Here is a 21,326-nt window from a genome sequence, read left to right as displayed (position 1 = left end):
TTAGCTGTATATACGCATACATTACATATACGTTAGTACAATAGTGACTTATTCTACAATGGGAACACGTAACGATGTGGTTCAGTGCATAAGGCAATGGGTGGGGTTATGCGTGACGTCAGGAGTACTTGACAGCTGTTAAAAACTTCACAGCGCATTAGATGGGATGTGGGCAGTTGTCTCCGCGTTCTGTTTCGAATTACAATTCCTGAAGATTATTTCTTTGTAATCATACACATATAATGTTGTATAACAGGGGTGGGCAAGGTTCTTGAACCAGGAGCAAAAAATGTTGCCCATTTAGACTGGCGGGTCAAGTAAATGTGACATAAAAAGTGGCATTTTATGAACAATATTAACAGTGTTACAAAGCAAAGGTGGAAAACAATAAGCCTCGTGCCAAAACTAAATTTAGCCGCAATCTCAACAAATTCTTTGAGCTATTTTAGCTGAAACATCAAAATTTGATTTCAGTCTGGTTCTGGCAGCATCAGGCGGACCAGATTGAATTACCCAACGGGTCGGATTTGGCCCGCGGGCCGTACTTTGCCCATGTCTGTTAAACTACTACCTCTACTCCAGTTTATATTATATACAAATGGCGTACAAGTGGGATATGGATATGTGTTGAATATTGCTGGACTCCTTAACGTCATAGAATGGTTCGTGTAACTACAAGTTGCTGAAAAGCCAAAATCGTACAGCGGTATCATGATTGGACATACTTTAAAGCGAGTACTTGGCCTACAGGGCCGGATTCAGACGATGAGAGGCCCCTATGTTATGTCATTTGTGAGTCACATCTTTAACGATGGTGTCATAAATAATATGATATGACGTCATATTGTGCAGATATGTCCTTGCAAAATGTATTATGACGTTATAGCTAAAGCTTCACATTTTGTTAAATACGGAAGTTTAGATACATGCGAAATACAAACGCTAATCGCACAAGTAAATTAGACGGTAAGTTCAATCTCGAAATACTTCAAAAACCCAAGGCTTCAACGGAACCCGAAATCATAATATATATTCAATCAATATATATATATATATTCACTATGATATTTATCATGCATTTATTTAAAATTAGAAGTATTATCAGTTGTTTATTAAATACATGTGCGTTGAGAGCAACTAAGCTAACATTAGGACTAAAAACGATGGCCAGCTTGTCACTTTTTCCGTTGCGATATGTTTAGAATATCTTGCCAACCCACTATCGGTCAGCGCTAATTCACATCAGATGGAAATACAATAGCAGTCGAGTGAATAACACTTTTACCAAATATATATGTTGTTATTCTTAAATGTGATTATATGCTTTCACGCCTTTTTCAAATTTTGATTTTTTATTTCCTCTATTTATCTCAGTCCGAACGCACAATAGAGATTTCCCTACAATGCGGGCCAAGCAACCTTTCCGACAAACTGCATCGCGCGTAGGAACGTCCTGCCTAATCCTATCGAATAACCAGCTCCATCCTGGTAGAAATAATTTTCTTTTGAAAATATTATATTCTCCACTCGTAAATAGAAATGATTGTTGTTGATTTATGGCGCTTATGACACCTCATGTGGTCTTTTGCGCCATTAATCGATTCGCATTAAAAACTTTATGCTAACATATTATGCAATATTTATAAATAAATAATTATATAAAAATAAATTAATTATAAATAGTTTTAATCCCAAATATTTCTGCCTGTAGATAAAACAAGTTCCAATCATGTCAATGTTACTGAGCACTTCTTTCAAAGTCTTTCAATTCAAGTTTTCTGGCTTTGCAAAATACTATGATGAATATATTGTTGGCGAGTACGCGACTTCTTACTTTTACTAGAAATTAATACAATTTATTATTTCAAAATTAATATTTTTCAATAGTAACTGACACTATTCAAATTGTTAGGACATGCGAGTATACAGTGGACCCGATGATACGTGGTATATAAATAAAATATATTTTGTAGAAAATCAGGGAATATTGTCCGTATTCCATCCAATTATCAAGTCATTTTCATTGATCTTCCTCGTCCAGGAAATCACCAAAACAATATGATTTACAAACATACAACACAGCACAGAAAGATATTGTTAACAATCCTATGAACAATATAAAAAATACAAAACCAACAATCAACGGACAAGTTAGAACCAACAAAAGAAATAATTTAAATGTAAGCACTAGGAAAACAAGATATATCGTAACTAATATTGCGAAACAAATAAAAAGCAAGAATAAAAATATTCTCCATGTAGGAAGCTCCATTCTTGTATGAGTTTGTAGAAATTGTGATTGAAAATGAGTTAGAGTTGTGTTTATTGATTAGATTTCTTTCTGCATATCTTCTAGAAGTGTGAAATTAAAAATAAATTGTCAATAAAGTAAGTCATTTGAACATCGTTACTTTTCATATATCCAACACCAAAAGATTTGTAATACTTCCTGTTATGTTGACAATATTCTGAATTGAGTTATAAGCTAGTGTGGTCCAATTTTTATTGGAGTACAGGAGACCACGAATAAAGTCATCGTTGGTAGCATTAGAGTAGAGTTTTGTCGATGACATATATAGGTAGTTAACGTGTAATGCGTACAATGATAACAGTAAAAAAACATTGAAGTCTATATCTTAGTATTGAAGGAGAAATTATAGCTAGTATGTAAGATGCTGCTATGTGTACAGTGAAGCATCGCAAACTCCCTAAAATATCAAAACTAATTGAAAAATTAATTTTTTTTATAGTATAATATATACATTCATCATTACCTTTCTCTGTCTTCTTGTAGAAAGTCTTTCAAAGGTCGTCTTGCTATTCCATCACTGCACGATCCTTTTTTGGTAGAAGGTAAGGTTTCACATTTCAAACATAAATTGTTTTCCATCTCCAAATGTGTTAGTGATCCAGTATTACAATTCGCTTGTACATTCTAAATCAGCTGTTTCAGTTGTCACTTCTTTAACTAGGTGATAACATGTCAACACACCCAGTTACTTGGTAAATAATGAATCAAATTCGATATATTTTATCACCAAAACAGAAATTTGTAAACAGAGATAAAGATCAATGCTAAACTTCTACAACCCAACCAAAAAATCTAAAATATATTTGTTCGTGCTATGAAAGAGCACTTATCAGACCAGGGTGTTTGGAGACGACGATAAGCATGTAGTTCTACATGTTACTGATGGGCAAATGGCGTCCGACAGATGAGCATGCAGACTGGAAAATTTTTCCAAGCTACACGTATATTGCATTACTACAAATAGATATTCAATATGAAAGTCGGCTATATATGTTTAGCCTATTGTTTCTATAATATCAGGAACCGCATAGCGTCAGGCTCAGACAATGGTGGTGGTGATAAACAATCCAGTCACCTGGGGCATCTTCAAGAGAATCAACAGTTTGGTTGGCGTTAAAACAATTGGTCAGTAATAAAGAGAACAAAAATTCTAACAATATCAACAACAACATAATACTAAAATGATCTATAGGTATATTTCCAATAAATATATGACTGAATGCTTTGCAACAAATATACAGTGAATGTTTAAAAATTCATGTTGTTTATAAGCGGACTTTTAAAATTTTTAGTATTTTATTTAGGCTAAAGTATGTTTCGTGATTTTGGCGTGATTGTTTCGGCCATCTAAAACCAAATGTTGGTTCTTTTTATCAGGCATGTATCGAGTCTTGCGCTCTGGTGAACATCGATGTTTGAGTTTTTATTATTTTTCTCAGAACTGCGCGTTCTGTTCGACAAACTCCAAAGCTAATGCGCGATCATCGGCGACAAGACGCTGAGGAAAATTATAGGAATGAATTTGCAATTCGAATCTCCAAATTAGCTGCATTTTGATTATTATCTCGTGTCTGCTTTGATAGTCCTTATCGCCACCGTAAAATAAAAAGTGAACAATATCTTAGCTACTGTCGTGTCTATGTTATTTCGCGTTAAATAAAACTCATGAAATGTCGTCCCTGCAGATCGAAATTCTGATAAAATTGACTTAATGTCATTTTTACATATTCAAATTATTATATATATTCTTTTACGTCAGTAAAAAGATCCATAACGCAAGAATGCCGCTTCATATCATCAAATTTTATTTTTATAAATATTTACTCATTTTCTCGTAATCTCTTAGAACTAAGCAAAGGTTCACCCATCAGTCGTAATACAATGAGATTATCAAATCAAATGTCGAAGGAAATTCAACCCGATTGGTCGCCACGCAAGAGATACGTCATGGAATGAATATTTATAGATGTATCGAAGGTCTGGTCTATATCTCCACATGAAACTTTACTGCCAAATCGGACTGACTGGTGCTTTGCGAGTGGTTTTAGCGAGTTTAAAGGAGAGTTATAAATATAATAGGATTATTCTATCTTCAGGCCTGCAAAATATCTACCAATATGACAATATGTGGCATCAATGAGCCATTTTTCTGCCCTCATTCTTTCTTTATATTACTTGCTATATTCCTCATCAACGCGCTGTTGAGGTTCTGGCTTGCAATTTACCGGTCAGAAGTCAGGTTTTATTTTTCTGGATAATCTATCTTAACAAAAAATCTCCAATAAAATCTTACAAGAGTACAAACTGACTTAGTTTAGCTTTAAAATCGAGCTAGGCATTTATTTGCAAAGAGCACACAACTAGATGACAGAAAAAAATAACAAGAACGAGCAGAAAATTTCAAGAGTATGCATTCTCAGCATTCATCGAAAGTATGAAGCTGAGTAATATTTTGAATCCAGTCCTGATAATTATTTAACTCAGTATAAATTCCAAGATTTCCTGGCGTTCCACATTCAGCAAAACCAAAGGATGTAACAGCTGCCATATACCACGATGCTCCGCTTTTGCACGAAAGAGGACCTCCAGAGTCACCCTGCAATATAAAATAGGCTGACTTTACATCGGCAATAAAATTTATCGTCAAAATTTCGTATCAAGATAAGATACTATATTCATCAGAGGGAAGAAAAATTGATCGTGATTAGCAGAGAATTTTCATCAATTTCATTCTGTATGATCTACCATGCAACAGCAAATAGCCCCGCAGCATTCCTCTGGTACATAATCATTATTATTTTTTTGCACGATTCATCACCAGCGCAAAATCATGAGCAGTGTTTTGATACGCTTGATGGCACACAGTACAATGAATAAGAGTAACGGCCTGGATTTGATAAAACCTTCGACAGTTTTTAGGTTGTTCAGGAACTTTGGCAAGTATTTTGTCTTCAATCCATTTTATTAAATGTATTTTTGATTATTATCAGAGGTGAAAAATAAATCATATTGTAGTAGATTAGCATAATATTTTTCTTATCTATTGCCAAGTCCATCTTTTATATCGCTAACTGAATTGAGGCAACATGGATCGAAATCAAAAATATCCCGTTCTACATATCTGCAAAAAAAGAATAAATAATAGTTTACGTACCGTACACGAATCACCTTTGACATCTATAGGATTTCCTGCGCAGAGATGCATATTTCTTGTTAGAAAATGTCTATAATAAGCTCCCAATGTCTGGCATTTATCAAAGCTTACCACGGGAACGTTTGCTTCCAGGAGAACTTGTGAGTGGCGAGCATCTGGCCCTGAAATTGTGGTTTGTCAAAATTATATAGCAGTTTTAATTTCCTTTCACTTTTGGTGAAACATTTACTGTTCTATTCATCATACTATTCATTGGTGCATATGGCAGCAACTGGCCGGATCGCAAACTTGTGGAAAGCTGCTTACAGTATAGTCAGAATAATCCCTTTATGATGAGAAAGATGCAGAAATCAGGATGTAAGACGTTTCCATACAAGTGTTAGAGATAGAAATACCTGTTAATCCCCACCCGGATACAATACATTGCTCTCCTGGCTCAGGTTTTCTAATTCCAGGTAAACAGATTGGTGAAATTATTTCTGTGATCGGAACCATGTTACGGAGTTTTATAAGTGCAATGTCATCTAAAAATAAGTATTGAATTTTCGAATAGGTATTTAAAACCATAAACACATTAATTGAATTAACTTGCACCGTTATCATCACCAAACTTTTCATGATCGCTCAATTTCCAGTTATCTACATTTTTTTAAATAAATATGATTTATATTTGTATAAAATTATAAATTTAACGACCATTTATTTTGGCGTCTCTAAACTGGCGTTTTTATTATCCAAATCTTTCCGAACATCTCCCTAATTCTAACTCCAGTCACGGTACGATATAAAAAAAAATTCAAAAGGCACCCCGTTAATTAATTAATAGTATCTTAAACTAACATAACTATATAGGAAGTTCATTCAGTAATCAATGAATATGGTTAAGATAGAAATGTAGTCTTTGTTATGACTTTGTGAATGTTCAATACAACTATTTATCTTGAAATCATAGTAGTAATTTATGGTATAAAAAACAATTTTGATTGATTTCAAATTTTAATTTATATATCGTTCAAAATGTCGGATTAACGAAAATCGCTATAACATTTTTGAATAGTTCAAAGAAATGAAATTAATTAAACGTTTTGTGTTATGGGCGGATCCCGTATTTAAGTATGTAATTGTTAATCTATTCGTGAACAAATATTTTTTGACATATTCCTAGAATTAAGTTCACATTCTCTATAGAGATTCCAACAAAGCCACATTATTTTTTGACACGTATTATGATAAACACAGTACCAAACAAAATGGCGCCAACGATTTAAATAGTTTTGGATTTAATTAACAGTTCTGCACGATCTTGTGTGTCATTAATTCGGGGTATCGAAGATTACGAGCAAGAGATTGCGGTTATGTTATAACTCATATCATAGAATGATGTTATGCAGAATAGCGTGTTGATTCAATTTCCCGTTTAAAAAACGCATTTCCAAACCCGACGACTGGTATAGTCAAGCTTGGGGTACAATTATGCACCGTTCCGCTGAAATGTTTATCCACAGATGGAGGTTGTAGCTTAGAAGGTTTCGCTCTTCACGAGAGAGTGACTTTTTTTGAATAATTCTACCAAGAAATAGATAGCTATAAGATATTTTTTCCAGTATGTTTAATGTAATTGCCTAATGTAAAAATGAAGGCCCGATACTTGGAATAGTTTAATATTGTGTTTGTTTCGAGAATAATCGACAAAAAGAAAGTTCATCGAAGATAGTTATAAATCTGAATTTTTGTACGGTACTTAATTTTGTCGTCAACAATATAATGATTTTCATGTTAATAAAATGTGCTATTCCAACTTGAAGATTTGTTTTAATAGGGGCATGTGCTTACTGGTTCATGATTAAAGAAGTAAGTTCACTAAGAGCATCAAAGACTTGTTACAAAACATTATGAACGTTTCGAATAAAAAAATTAATTTATTAAATATAAAGTTGACAGCAATAATAAAATCCGTGAAAAGCTATTACTTATTGTCACTACTTCGCGTGCATAGTCTTCGTGTACGTAAATTCTGTCAACGAAATATCTCTCTCCGTCTTTATAAAGCTTATCCATTCCAAGAACTACGGACCACCACAATCCTGGATCACTGAGCAGTACGGGAAATGCCCTGTAGACACAAAACACATTATTAAGTTGATATGAAAATACATATTAATATACCGCAAAGAGTTTGTGACATGGTACATCTATGACCTTTTTCATGTCGCAAGATTTGTTACAGATTATTTTTGCTGTAGGAACAAAATGAATGAGCTACGTAGATAAAGTCTGAAATATGTTTATTTCACTTTTTCAGTCATAACTTGCGTTTTTCTGGCAGCAAAATGTATCTCATATATCGAGCAAATTGCAACAATCATCCAAATTTGGATCCATGCAAAGCAGTTAATTCAAAACCAGACTTCGTGAGAGGAAATGTTCTCAACTTGGATTTCGTGGTTGTATTTTGAGCTAACGTCAACTATACTATACTAGGCGGAAGAGCACATATATTTTTAACTCAGCAACATTCCCACATCCAAGTAATTAGTGAAATGAGGTCACACTTAGTCGCTATGTGAATAAAAGCCAATTCGAGCGGTTCTAATTAAAATTTCCGTTGTTTTCATTTAAAACGTACGTCTCTTGAATACAATGCCCAGCCGTTAAAACCCATCTTGGGTGAATCAAACTTCCCCCACATGAGTGTTTCCATGGGTTTTTCTCACTTATTCGATGTTGCCAACTTGCTTGCCACGGCCAACCGTGTGGAACGGACATCTGATCAAAATAAAAAGTAATATGAGCTTCGCAGTTTTTTTGATGAATTTATATTCGTATTAGGGATTGGCCATGATACCAAGTAAAAGTTGATCAAAAATATATATGTAAATAAATGGAATATAACTGCAGGATGAAAAGTACCATAATGACGTTTTGGTATTGATAAACAACAGAGATTTTGGAGATATGTGATACGTCTAAAACTATAATATATCAATTCAAACATCTCCTAGTATTCACTGTTTTTTCAACCGCTGACTTCACTAAACCTCATTTCGAAGATTTAAGGTCTAATTAACGTTGATTAGATCTGTGATGTTTTCAATGACTGCATGTTATGAGTGAACTCAGCAGGGTAACGATACATTAATTACATCGAAGCACTATCATAACACTTCAGACCGTAGGTGTGCAACCTTAATACAAGAGGGCCATTTACAAATAACTTGGTGAAACAGCGGACCACTTATTTATTTAACATAAGCCTACTAGTAGTTGTGGGTATTGTAACGCCATGGATAATAAATTGGAATCAGGTATGCAAAAAGGTTGGATTCAATCGCACGTACCAGATTAAACTGAATTAAAAACTCGTTTCGCGCGCCGCACACCATTCAAAATTAGCACTTCTCCGTGGGTCGCACATTTTTTCTTGTGGGCCCTAGGTTGCATACCCCTGCGCTTTATTTAGGACAAGATCGTTTCTAAAATATTAATTGTGCAATAAATTTAGTTGAGTTATATTAGTATTGTTACCTTGCCGCCAAATATTCGCAAAAACACGGCGTTCTTCAAAGTTGCTCGTGGTTGAATACCGCAAGCAATGTTTCCAATTGTAGAAGACATCTGCATTGAATTTTTGCATGGTGGTCGGTAGCAAGGATGGGTTGCTGTAGTTGTACCATTGCACCCTGATGTTTAATGCACATTTATATAAACATGGGTTTTAATCAAAGCAATGGGACCTCCTGAAGTATGCGCACCAAGATGGCGCACAACCTGAACTCAGGTTGTGTACCAGGTTAGGGTTCAGGTTATGCGACATCTTGGTGCGCATACTTCAGGAGTACCAAGCAATGTCTCACATGCGTACTTAAAACCAATGGAATAAAGTAAATATTCATACTGAAATCATCCAATGTTATAATGTCACAAAAACATTGATTTGACTATTTTTCATTGCTTCTTTGCTGCATTTCATCAAATTCTAATATTATATGTATATATTATATATATATATATATATCCATATATCTAATATAAGATAAACACTGACCGAAATCTCCAATATTTCCATTTACGCAGTCACGATGTCGTTCCCGTGTTCCGTGACCACACGTCACATTGCAGCAGGTGTATGGTCCCCATTTCCCCCAGGTGGGACATCGCTGTAGCATAATATAATATGATAAAACGTTTAATATCAGTACTTAGAATTGAATCGCCTGTGTGAAAGGCCTTTTCATAACAAATTTCTGTCACCTGTCTGTTGCACAGCTTGATGTCGTTAGAAGAACCATGGCAATTTTCTTGAGTACAAGTCCTATTTCTGTGTTGGAACCCCCCGTTGCAAGATACAGTACATTCGCTGAATTCAGACCAGTTCGTCCATGAATCATCATCACAAGGCTAAATGTTTTTAAAAAATGACTAAATGTTTTTGATTTAGACTTGATTTTTTTCATGCTATATTTTCAATACCTTTATTTTACACTTTTCGATATCTTGGTCGGGTCCAAAACATCTGTAAGGTGGTGTAGTTTTTGAACTGCACTTCCTTCTCCGTTTGACTAATCCCGCACCGCATGTTGCTGAACAAGGCTCGACTTCTACCCACTGACTCCAGCACGGTGACGAATAGCAACGTCTGTACAAAAATCGTCTCCCGGAACAGGGCTCTTAAAGTTTCAGGAAACAATGAACAAGAAATTAAATGCCTTCGATACAAATTAAAAAAAACGTTGCCGTGGTGAACTTATATCAATTTGTAAATATTAATTTTTATCTAGTACATACACGTATTGCGCTAGTCACCCAGCTGATAGTTTCTTTTCACACATTCACAAAATTATAAATTTGGGTGTTAAACATATCAAAATTTCTCACCGTTTTCAATATTACGAATACATTTTCTTTCTCTTTTACTCATGCCAGCACCGCAGACTGGGCGACAAGGAGTCCATTTGCTCCAAGCGCCCCACTTTGAAGGGCAACGATTTCTTACATCACAATTCATCTTGTCGGTAACTGTTCCCATTTGATGAGAACACTTTTCCGCTGGTAACTTAACTGGTAATAGTAAATTACATAAACATAATCACCTATACGATAACATAAGCTACAAACATGAACTAAAAGTAAATGAACACCCTAAATTGTACAGGTGAGTGTTCAGTTTGATGCAGGTGGTTACAATGATTAGGTATTATATGCGAGGCTCGAAAACTACATCAAATGACGAAAATAATAGAAAAATATAGGGAAATGCCGAATAGACGTACCCAGATTTATGGTGAAGATTATTTGACTATCAGAGTAAAATATACTGTTTTCAATATAACCCGTTATGTTTGCTGACTGTTATGAGCACAGATATATATGCAGACATACCTTTTATTTGGCTCTCTTCTTGAACATTCAATATTTTCATATTGGATAACTTGATTGCATCTACAATAAACACTTCATTTTTGTCCAGCGTAATTGTCATTCCAACATTTTGTTTCAGCATGTTAGATTTCATGAATGATGTGTTGTTCTCAAACAACTATAAAATTTTTGCGTAGTTTTCGAGTCTATCTGAAGTATGTCATTTTATACGGTCAGAAAAAAAATCTTACCTCTGCAACGAATTCTGGATTGACGGTCAAATTATTCTCTCTGTTGATTTCTAGGTAAAAAAAAAATTATTATTCATAAATAAAACATTGATTTCAGTGTTTTAGACTCGATGAATAATCTAACATACCTGACGCATTCTCATCGTCGGCATCAATAGCAAAATACCTAAAACACAGAAGAATTGAATTTCTATGAAATTATCATTAAATAATCATTGCAAATTTTCTGGGGACTCTGATATCTTTTCGGTATTTATAAATTATCACGAAATTTCTGGTCGTATGAAAAAAGAGAGGTTATTAAATTTCGCGGATCACTTAAAAAAAATGGGTGGGTTATTTAGTTTTGTTTTTCGTTTTCTAAATCAAAATATGTTTTTTAGATAGCTAAAGTATATATATTAAATTCTGACTATATTTTGTTTTATTAATTTTTATCACGGTTATTTGCCAACATAAATTGAAATTGTACTCTTTATTGACTGTTATGGGTGTTATTGACAAATCTTTTTCTCAGTTGTATCGGCTAACAATAGTTACATATAATCATATATTGTATTTACTAAATCATAGTATACTCGTTGTATTGGTTAACATTAAGTCATGCTGAAAATTAAAAAAATCGTAGTCTATCAGTATGCCGAGAATACTTGCGCGTTCCGCTGGCGCAATATTTATTCCAACCAATCACTGGACCTTCTCGGACACTTGAGAAGAGGTGTATCGGTCTTTTGTTGGTATCTAAGTATGATATTTCCAAAAAAAAATTTTTACGAAAGGCTACCGCTATATCTGCAGTGTTGTAGAAAATCCTTGGTGCGTCAAACTTAATTAGCAGTTAATTACTTAATTAAATTACCAGTATGCCACGCAACTCCTTTCACGATACATTGCTCCTTCTCCACAAGTTTGAGAACAGCTTGACCACACACTCCACGTATCCCATACAGGACAACTTACTGAATATTGACATAAACGTTTCTGCAAGGTTTTTCCTGGGCAGTTTCTATTTAAAGAAAACGTTATAGTTACATTTCACAAGATTAGGTGAAAGTGGAATATAATCTAAGAACCTACTCTATTGGTATTTTATGATTATCTTCAGTGAAACAATTTCGTATTCTGGTCTGCGATCCACCTCTACCACAAGTTATACTGCATTCACTCCATTTTGTCCATGGTGACCAACTGTAAGAGGCAAATCAGGATATTATATACAAGAATTGCTCGGTGCTTCTTCACAATATTTTACGCCAAGTTTACATAATATAGGACATATGTAGGATTAAAGATATTAAATCAAGATTATCAATATTTTTACGCGACTCAGATGAAGCTGTCATATCCACATAGCCTCTGATATCAACATAACATTGCACCGAGGAAGACCCTATAAATCACCTCCATTTAATTCCATTTTGTTGCAGTTATCGGACCAATATAATTTACAATATTGGAATGTCTTAATGATATATCTGTGGCATTAAAGGTGCTTATGCGCTTGTGGATGAAGAGATTTTCGAATCATTATTAAAATAACCGTCGTTAAATCTTTCTCACGCCTGAGATAAATAAATTTAAAGCTATCGGAATTCATTTACGATACCAATAAATCTTAACAACTGTTTGGCAACAATGAATTATAGTCGTAGAGGCAAACTTGAATGCGTTTTTGGACGTTATTTGCGGGGTTAAATTAATGTAAATAAAAATACGAAACCTGATTATTGCTTGTGTGTCGTTCTTGCACTCAATAGGATAACAAGGTCGTATCTTCACCAAATTATCTATATTTGAGGAAAATACACGCGTGTAAAGTTTGATTGTTCGGACAGTTTGTTATTGTATAATATTAAGTTAAAAGACAGATTAGTCAAAAATTACTTTCTGCGGTTTAACAATTATGCTTGATTCATTGCGAGTATTAAGTTCTCATATTGATTCTCATTTCCCGAGGCCAAGTTGTGAATGTACAACAAAAATGGAAATGTACCATAAAACAATATGGCGATGATATTCTATATCAGGGATGGCCAACACGTCGATCGCGATCGACCGGTCGATTTCCACGTCTCGAAAAGTCCATCGCGTCTGATTTTGAGTGAACTTAATAACATACCCCAAAAATTTACCTTGAACCAGTTTCATGCAGCGCCTGTTGTGTGTTTTAAAACAGGAAGAATACAGTACTGAACACGCGCGGAACATGATATGGTATACACATACACTGTTTGAGTGTGGACAAGTCGATAGAGCATAATCTTACATAACAAATGCAAGTTACTTCGCTGCCGAGGTTTAGAAACGAACGTGCCGAATATCGTGTGTCTTGACTGACAAACGATTCTACAATAACTTATGTAGTATGCGAAGTTTTCATGTCACTCCAAGGGTAGTGTGATAAAATTTATTCGCAAAGGTAACAAAGGTTTAACATCAAAAGGCCCAATTTTTCTACTTCAAAGCGAGCAAAGAATCGGACATGTGGGAAATTGCAAATTAGACACGGGAGTTTAATCAATCATATAACATTTACGGTTTGAGAATATTTATTTTTCGCTGTTTAGATAATACATGGATACGAATTTTCAACACGTACGATTAAAAATTAGGCAGGCCATAGTTCTGAATTGTATAATTCAAATAAATTTCAATTAAATGATGAAACATGTACATACACAAAATAACAAATTAAATGCAACATAAAAAATACTAATTTTTTGGGGCAATTTTATAAAGAGTGCGCCCACAGGCGGCGGTGGAATTTTTATATGCGTGTGTGTAGCTATCTGCATATTCAGTACTCATTCGTTTCTGTGTATAACCTTATTACCGATCGGTCGATCGCGAGCTATTTTGAAGATTTTAGTCGGATGCAGGTTGGCCATCCCTGTTCTATATGATGGAAATTCGAGTGCTGTCAAATTTTACAGACTTTTTTGATTTTTGCAATATATGAAATAATTCGCTTGCTGAACTAATTATTTCAACAGCCACAAATATTTTCGGATAAACATTTAGTTTTACAACATTTTATTTCATCACTATAAAATATCAGACAGTGAATCTTCCCTAGCACACTTCCATAAAATACCATATTTGCATGGATGATCCTGTCGTTCTTCAAGATTTGTTCCGTAACAATTTCTCAATTTTTGTTGATATCCTGGTACTTTGCAATCGATTGAATCACAATCTGACCATGTGCTCCATTCCGAAAAAGAAAATTCCTCGGGTGGCACCTAAAAATCGATTTCCTTATTAAAATGCTCGGCATTTTTCACCATTTTTTATTAGGCTGTAGAGACATTGTTCATGATAAAGACACAAAATAGACTTCTGCGGCTTTTGCCAGAACTCATTAGTTATAGCTGTTTTGAAGTGCAAAACCTAACCAGACTCAATATACACAATGAAAGGCAATTTATATACATATTCAATCTTCTGGTTCAGTAAGTAATGTGAAATTTATAAAGATGACGACTAGATAGAGTTTTATCATGTTAGAATTTTATAATTCCACTGGAAGCAAATTTAATCATTCGTAAGAGAGAGTAAGATACACTCTAACCTGCGAACTTGATCTTTTTATGCGATCCATGTGCTGGTTGAATGAATCCATGTTTTTGTCATCTATTTACAAAGCAATTTTGTTACCACTTAAATCGAAAACAAGATTTTGAATGAATTGCAACGTTATTTTCACAGTATTTGAGACTATCAAACAGTTTTTTTAATGAATATAAAGGTAACCTTATGTATATATATGATTTTCTATTTTGAATTTTCTTACAATTTGAATGAACAGCATTGAAATGAATATCGGAAAATAGCTCGCTAAAAGTCCTATTTCCCAAACCATAATCCTCCTAGATTTGATTTTCAATGATTGGCAGATTTTTTATTAAATAATGTAAGCTAATATAACAATTTACCTTTCTGGAATCGAACTTTGGCCTCGATGTCGCTGTCAGCTATTAATAATGATTCCCATTTTTCTCGGGTGTCATGACGCTCAAAGAAATCGATTTTGCCTCTTTCTTCTTTCATATTATTTTGATTGTCCTTCATATCTTTGTATCGAAAATTTAGAAAACTTGCTCTGAAACTGTCATGCTCGCTCTCCCCCCTTGATGATTTAGAGGGAATGAACAGATCCTGGTGTGTAACAAAGAGACACAAAATAGTGTACGCACAAACAGTAACAACTATAACACGGGCATATTCATACAAATTTTCATTCATCCTTTTTATCCAAATTTTATTTGACGCACTAAATAAAAGAATATTTTCTGCATTATAAATAAGATTTTTCTCTTGAATTAAATGTCTAAACATCTACGTCATATGTGGATAATACGTCATGCCAACATTTAAACGCATGTTATTTTGCAAAACCGCGAAGGCCAAACAGTACGCAAGCACACAGCTACCCATTTATAAATATTGACTAGAATTGAAGAACTGAAGTCGAAATGTCAAAGATTGTTCTACAAACATTATTTAAAAAAAACTTTCACTCGAATTGTCGGTAAATATTTTTATAAAGACCGACTAACTAGAATGCACCAGGTTTCTAAAAGTAAGTAGATATGCGATACTACTATGCTTGAACTGTTTCGTCAACAAACAAACAGCGGTAAATAAAATCTGCGTTTTCGATTGAGTTTCTGAGGGCCTAATTAATTCTTTCTAATGCTTTGAATCTGGTAAATCCGTATTTGTATAATGCAAGAATAAAAATGTCTATTTATTCTAAGTGATTCAGAGTTTGGGGTTCGTTGTGATTTGTTTAAAAATCTTCATTCCTTCCGATATACTTTCAATGTTTGACAGATTTGTATCCCTCTACGTTATAACCAGTTAACCAATGAATAACCGTACAAGATATGTTTTAGTATCTTATTTCCCATTCTAGAATTCCTCCGATTAATATCAAGCGGTTCTACATAATTGACAACTGCTGTCTACTCAAACTATCTTCCTGTTGGGATCATATATATATAAATGATTTCATTGTTTTAATTAAACGACTACTATTGAGTAAATATTGAACAAAATTACCGACTTTTTATTGGGCACTTTTAATATTTTTATCAAGTCCATTTCCGTTGTACAAATTTTCTATTTCAAATGCCAATTTGGTATTTGTAAATAAAAATCATTTTCTCTCATACACAACATCTGTGGAACATATTCAGCGCACTCGTATTTATACATATTTTTACAGCTTAAACCTATTGCCAAAATAATTACGCCTCTATAATAGGATAATCAAACACACGTTGCTATTAAACCACACAGCAGTTCGTAATAGTTGACACCATCCTTTATTCTGCTTATAAGACAATTGTCGTTCGTTGTCTTACCAAACCCTATTATATGTGTTTATCCGTTAGTGTGCCGTTCAGCGCGGTTTTAAAGTTTTCTTCCGTGAAAATCATAAAAATTTCACCATTTCCACAGCCTTGCCTGGGGCACCATATTCTCAGATGAAATATAAGATGTCAGTTCGTGTCGCAGATTTGCAAACATCGTTTACAGTCCGAAATATTTATGGCATACACAAGTATTATTTTTATCTTTAATCTACCTGGAATAGGGTCAATGTTATAGATTGAACTCTCGACAAGCTTAAGTAGAAATACGTTACAATCCATATGCTTGGTTTAACTTAGTTGGGCCGATTACGTTACTGAACATTTCTATTATTAGCTACCATTTTTACAGCTTCGAGGTTATATTTCATAGAACCATCCTGACATCAAAGTGATCACTGACTCATCTTGCTTGTGGCAAGCAAAGATATTTCAAAAAAATGCGTATAAATAACTCTGGATTTTTGGTAATGAAATAAAAAAGCAATGTTTGTAAGTAATGCATTATGTTATATAGTGATATCTATTTCATTATACGTTTTCCCGCGTACTTTTTTATAATTAGTTAGATGAAACACACATCAACAACGCGGTTCTTAGACAGTCCACAATTAACCACACAAAATGAATTTCAACTAATAAAAAAAAGATAATTAGTTGGTACATGAGTGTATATGAACTTAATTAGCTTTCAAGTTTCATAATGTGTTTTAGCCGAAATAGTAATCGATATCGGTGAGTAGTATAATCTTCTAAAGTTACCTTCACAAAAATAATTATGCCACGTCTTTGACAATTGATCTGAAATTGATTCAGCATGATCTAATCTCTAGTCATTATTCTCATATAGGAACAAGAATTCTAATAGGCTACGTTTAGCAAACCGCATCACAATAAAGCGTTCTATTCACGCCGATAGTTCATTACATTTTTTTATTCTTAGTACGAAATTCTGATTACAAATTCTGGGAATAATTTAATAAATTTTAGTGGATATTTTACTTATTGTGAAGTAAATTAATATTTTGGTAATTGTAATCCGGTCCTCTTCTATTCAATCAATGATCTACAGTGTTTTCCAACCTATGTGTCGCGACCAAAACTGGTTCGCCTAAAAATCTTTTTGCGTCGCCTGTTTTTCTGACAAAAATATAAATTTTAGTGGATATTTTACTTATTGTGAAGTAAATTAATATTTTGGTAATTGTAATCCGGTCCTCTTCTATTCAATCAATGATCTACAGTGTTTTCCAACCTATGTGTCGCGACCAAAACTGGTTCGCCTAAAAATCTTTTTGCGTCGCCTGTTTTTCTGACAAAAATATTTTCTAGCAAATGTTATTGTTTATTTTATATTTGGTATTGTAGTATTACTCAATCGTAATTTTCTTCGTGAGAAATATCATAGCATACAAATATGGCAGCATATTATATTTTGCTTAAGTGAACCCACAACACGATTTCAAAAACTCGATGGCAAACAAGCGCAACTTACTCACTAGCAACTTTAAATTAATTTCTGTTGAAATAAATAATATGTAAAAATGACTGTTTTATAGTGGTAAATATAGTCTTTTTTTATTTTGCGGACATAATAGCACTACATAACGTTTAATATGCGAGTATATCCTTGCGTCGCCGCGGGATTTACAAAATTATTTTTAAAGAAATTATTTTTAAAGAAATACTGAAAAATGTATGGAAACCACTAATCGACCTAAATTATTTCCTAAACCAGGACTACCTGTATATTTCAGATTATAATCTGTGTATTGAGCATCAAAAATTCTTAATAATCACTCTATACATAATGGGTGGGTGTTGTGGGTGAAGATTTTCCGGGGTCGCCCAATTTCTGTCAAACATGCGCATATTAGTGATTAGGATTTGAAAGTTGGAAAGTGAAATTGGCGCTGGTCGACAAGTACCGTTAAAGTGCCTAAATTCGGACAAATGGCGTTCTTTTCAGCAATAACTCGACCATTTATTGTCCAAATTTATTGCCGGCGGATCTCGTGCTTAGTGAAAGTTTTTATGGGAAACGGTAGACTGTGGGACCTTATCTGGCAATGAAGAGGTTCAGTTGGTATTTCAATTCACGTTGAAACTGAAACAAAACCAAGAAGAATGAATCATCGTCACAGGACCTGGAAAAGCTATGACAGTCTCTGTACCGTTACGGGTACCCCGATACAGGTACTTGTAAGTTACCAAATGCGATTTTGGGAAGTTTTTGTTGGGAATGGTAGACTGCTGTACCTGATCTGATAATACAGAAGTGATTCGGACCAATTCACGTTGAAACTGAATCACGAAGAAGAAATCATCGACACATGACCTTGAAGAGCTATATGTACCGTCACGGTATCCCGATACAGGCAAGTTGCCGCATATAAATTTCCGAGATTTGGTGAGGAAATGTTTCTTTTTGCCTTCCGTGTCCACATATTTAAGCATAACTCTCTTTTTTTTTTTTTATCGAAATGTTTGGAACGCAGCAGGAAATAGCCATTGTTGTCTAATCAACTGACTGACTATCCATTACCCACTAACCATCCGCTTTGTCTTGTTTTTGTGTCAGTTTTTACTCATATATATATATTAGTTGAATTCGAGCGTTGAAGAGAGCAAACAATAGAAATGAAACTTGTCAATCCGTCTCGTTTACTTGATTTTGCATCAATACCTCATGAACGGGTTTTATTTAGAAATTAAGAATATTAGAGGGCAAATTGTCGAAAGCCTGTATAATGAAACGAAAAAGGTATAACGCAAAGATAAAATCTGTAAAACATAATGACAGAATAATAAAGTATTTGTTGATGTCAGAACCATATCGGCCGAAATATCTCTAATTAATCAATCGTGTCATGAAAAAAAAGTAATTAAAGGTAGCCTTTACGAGAAAATGTTGTATACAATATGCATGCATAGATAGATAGTTGTCAGTGTATGTAGAAATTCACCTAAATTTGGGGTTCAAACATTCTGATTTATAATATAAATATATAGAAATTGTTAATGTGATCTTCTGCTCATCAAAGAGTGGTTATAAATGTTTTCACTTGTATTAAATACATACAAAGTCGCTATTAACCTCTGTAAGACTCGATAATATGCTGTTTTAAATCACTCCGTGTGCTTTAGTACTGACTTTAGCACGCTAATCTTCAGATTCAAATATTTAGTTATCTGCAAAATAAACACTGTGGAGATTTGTAAAGCTAATTCTGATAAATGTGACACATTCCCTGGATAACGAATATAATATTGGTATTTGAATTATAATTATGACTTGGAAGCCGATTGAAAACGTGTATGATGTTATATTTGTCGTCATTATGATCTTATGTATCTGGACAACTGTTAAATCCGAATATCGGCGGATAATGCATGTAAGACAACGAAAAGAAGATGACGAAGATTACGAAGGCTTTATATTCCCAAGCAAGTCAACAAAGTCATCGTGAAATTGAAACTTATATTAAAAAAACTGCGCTCGAACTTAATGATCTACTTGTTCGACGAACTAAAATACAAATCAACACAGTGTTTTTGCGTTTTATGGCAAGAGGAAGAATATTGCACAGCGAGCCTGTTTAACAAATGTTCTAGAAGGATTTTTGCATCTCTAGCCTATTGACGATATTGGTTTTATACGGCACGTCCACTCTTTTGTAAGAGTAGACATATTGTTAAAATAGACAGTGCCGCACACGGCAAAAGAAAGCAGAAATCATGAAAAGTTTTATCCTTGTGTTTTGGTCTGCACAACTTCTTTTGTTTTGTCATTTTACAGCGATGTTCTACATTGTATCACCCAAAGAACTGGTATTAGAGTTATCATATATGACAGATTTGAGGACTAAAATATTATTTACAAGAGAGCTACGCCCAAATATATGGACACGTCTGTTCGCAGTACAGTACGGTTTGACGGTACGGTACCGTCAGATCACAGTCTACAAATATATGCACACCAAGCGAAGCAGTACAGTAGGACACAAAATGGCGTCCGATGTCCGCAGAACGTTTAATGACGTCATAGCAAACAAAAACAAATCTCACAGAGCTAACAGAAATATTTAAAATGAATAAAAGAAATAGCCTTCTGGGGAAAAATTTTATCTTCAACCACTGAAAATTTCAAAGCAATTGGTCCAGTATTCGAAGAGAAAAGCGTTTTTTTAATATTTCCACTAGGTGTGTTATTCTCTGTCAAACAACATAATATTGAAACGATCGTTATGTCCACTACGTGTCTAATAAATTGTTGTCCTGCAACAGGGGTCAGTCGCAATCTTTCAAGTTGCATGGTATTTTATTATTGACTCATCTCCGCCACCTAGTGCATTTTTATGCATACTATTTAGTTATTTGGTTGAATACATACATGAAAAAATGACACATTGGAAAGTTGGGTACTGCCGTAGTATGTGTACCAGGTTAGGGTTAGCCCATAATTTTATTCCGATTTTCCCTATTTTAGTTCTATTACGAGTTCGGGGACTGCCTGTGTTAGCCAAGTGAATATCCGCCTGCCTATAAGGCTCCACTCCCTTTACACAACTTGATGTAAATAGGCGATTAAAATTAGTTACCTCCATATTAGTACACAGTAAAGAACAAGCGCTCAAAATTGTTAGTTTTTCACTGTATGCTGAATATACGTACCGTATGTATGGAAAATAAAATACAAGAGAACAATGCACGAATATAGGACACGAAGATCGAGCGATCACACATAGCGGTAAGACCGCAACTGTTCACCGAGTTTACCGAAAAGATCGGCAGGCAAGCGTGATAGAATATATTAGGTATTTTCATTCATTACTAAAAGTCATTTCGATTTCGCCCAAACGCAAGTGCTGAAA

General features: G+C 34.2%; 1 protein-coding gene and 1 long non-coding RNA gene across 3 annotated transcripts; both read right to left on the bottom strand.

Annotated features, from left to right (window-relative positions):
- Positions 1-1,037: 1,037 nt before the first annotated feature.
- Positions 1,038-2,930, bottom strand: LOC120342371 (uncharacterized). Its single transcript, XR_005569497.2, has 2 exons — positions 2,775-2,930; positions 1,038-2,352 (listed from the first exon to the last, which is right to left on the bottom strand). It is a non-coding gene; the product is annotated as an uncharacterized LOC120342371 (long non-coding RNA).
- A 1,700-nt stretch (positions 2,931-4,630) lies between these two features.
- Positions 4,631-15,451, bottom strand: LOC120343189 (uncharacterized). Of its 2 annotated transcripts, XM_039412322.2 has the most exons (19): positions 15,010-15,451; positions 14,646-14,707; positions 14,169-14,316; positions 12,795-12,861; positions 12,152-12,262; positions 11,934-12,080; positions 11,203-11,240; positions 11,075-11,124; positions 10,845-11,001; positions 10,341-10,523; positions 9,936-10,132; positions 9,717-9,863; positions 9,511-9,622; positions 8,991-9,145; positions 8,092-8,231; positions 7,436-7,578; positions 5,861-5,989; positions 5,466-5,626; positions 4,631-4,907 (listed from the first exon to the last, which is right to left on the bottom strand). In XM_039412322.2, the coding sequence occupies exons 1-19, from the start codon at positions 15,410-15,412 to the stop codon at positions 4,728-4,730; spliced, it is 2,730 nt and encodes a 909-aa protein (XP_039268256.2). In that variant the 5' UTR covers positions 15,413-15,451; the 3' UTR covers positions 4,631-4,727. The 2 variants fall into 2 exon arrangements, with proteins under 2 accessions (XP_039268256.2, XP_039268258.2); XM_039412324.2 differs by lacking the exons at positions 12,795-12,861; positions 14,646-14,707; positions 15,010-15,451 and having other exon boundaries at positions 14,169-14,311.
- Between the last annotated feature and the right edge of the window lie 5,875 nt (positions 15,452-21,326).

This window comes from Styela clava, chromosome 3, assembly GCF_964204865.1.
Source record: "Styela clava chromosome 3, kaStyClav1.hap1.2, whole genome shotgun sequence".
Lineage (NCBI taxonomy): Eukaryota > Metazoa > Chordata > Ascidiacea > Stolidobranchia > Styelidae > Styela > Styela clava.
The sequence above is the reverse complement of the archived record's forward strand: the minus strand, read 5'-3'. Positions and strand labels throughout refer to the sequence as shown.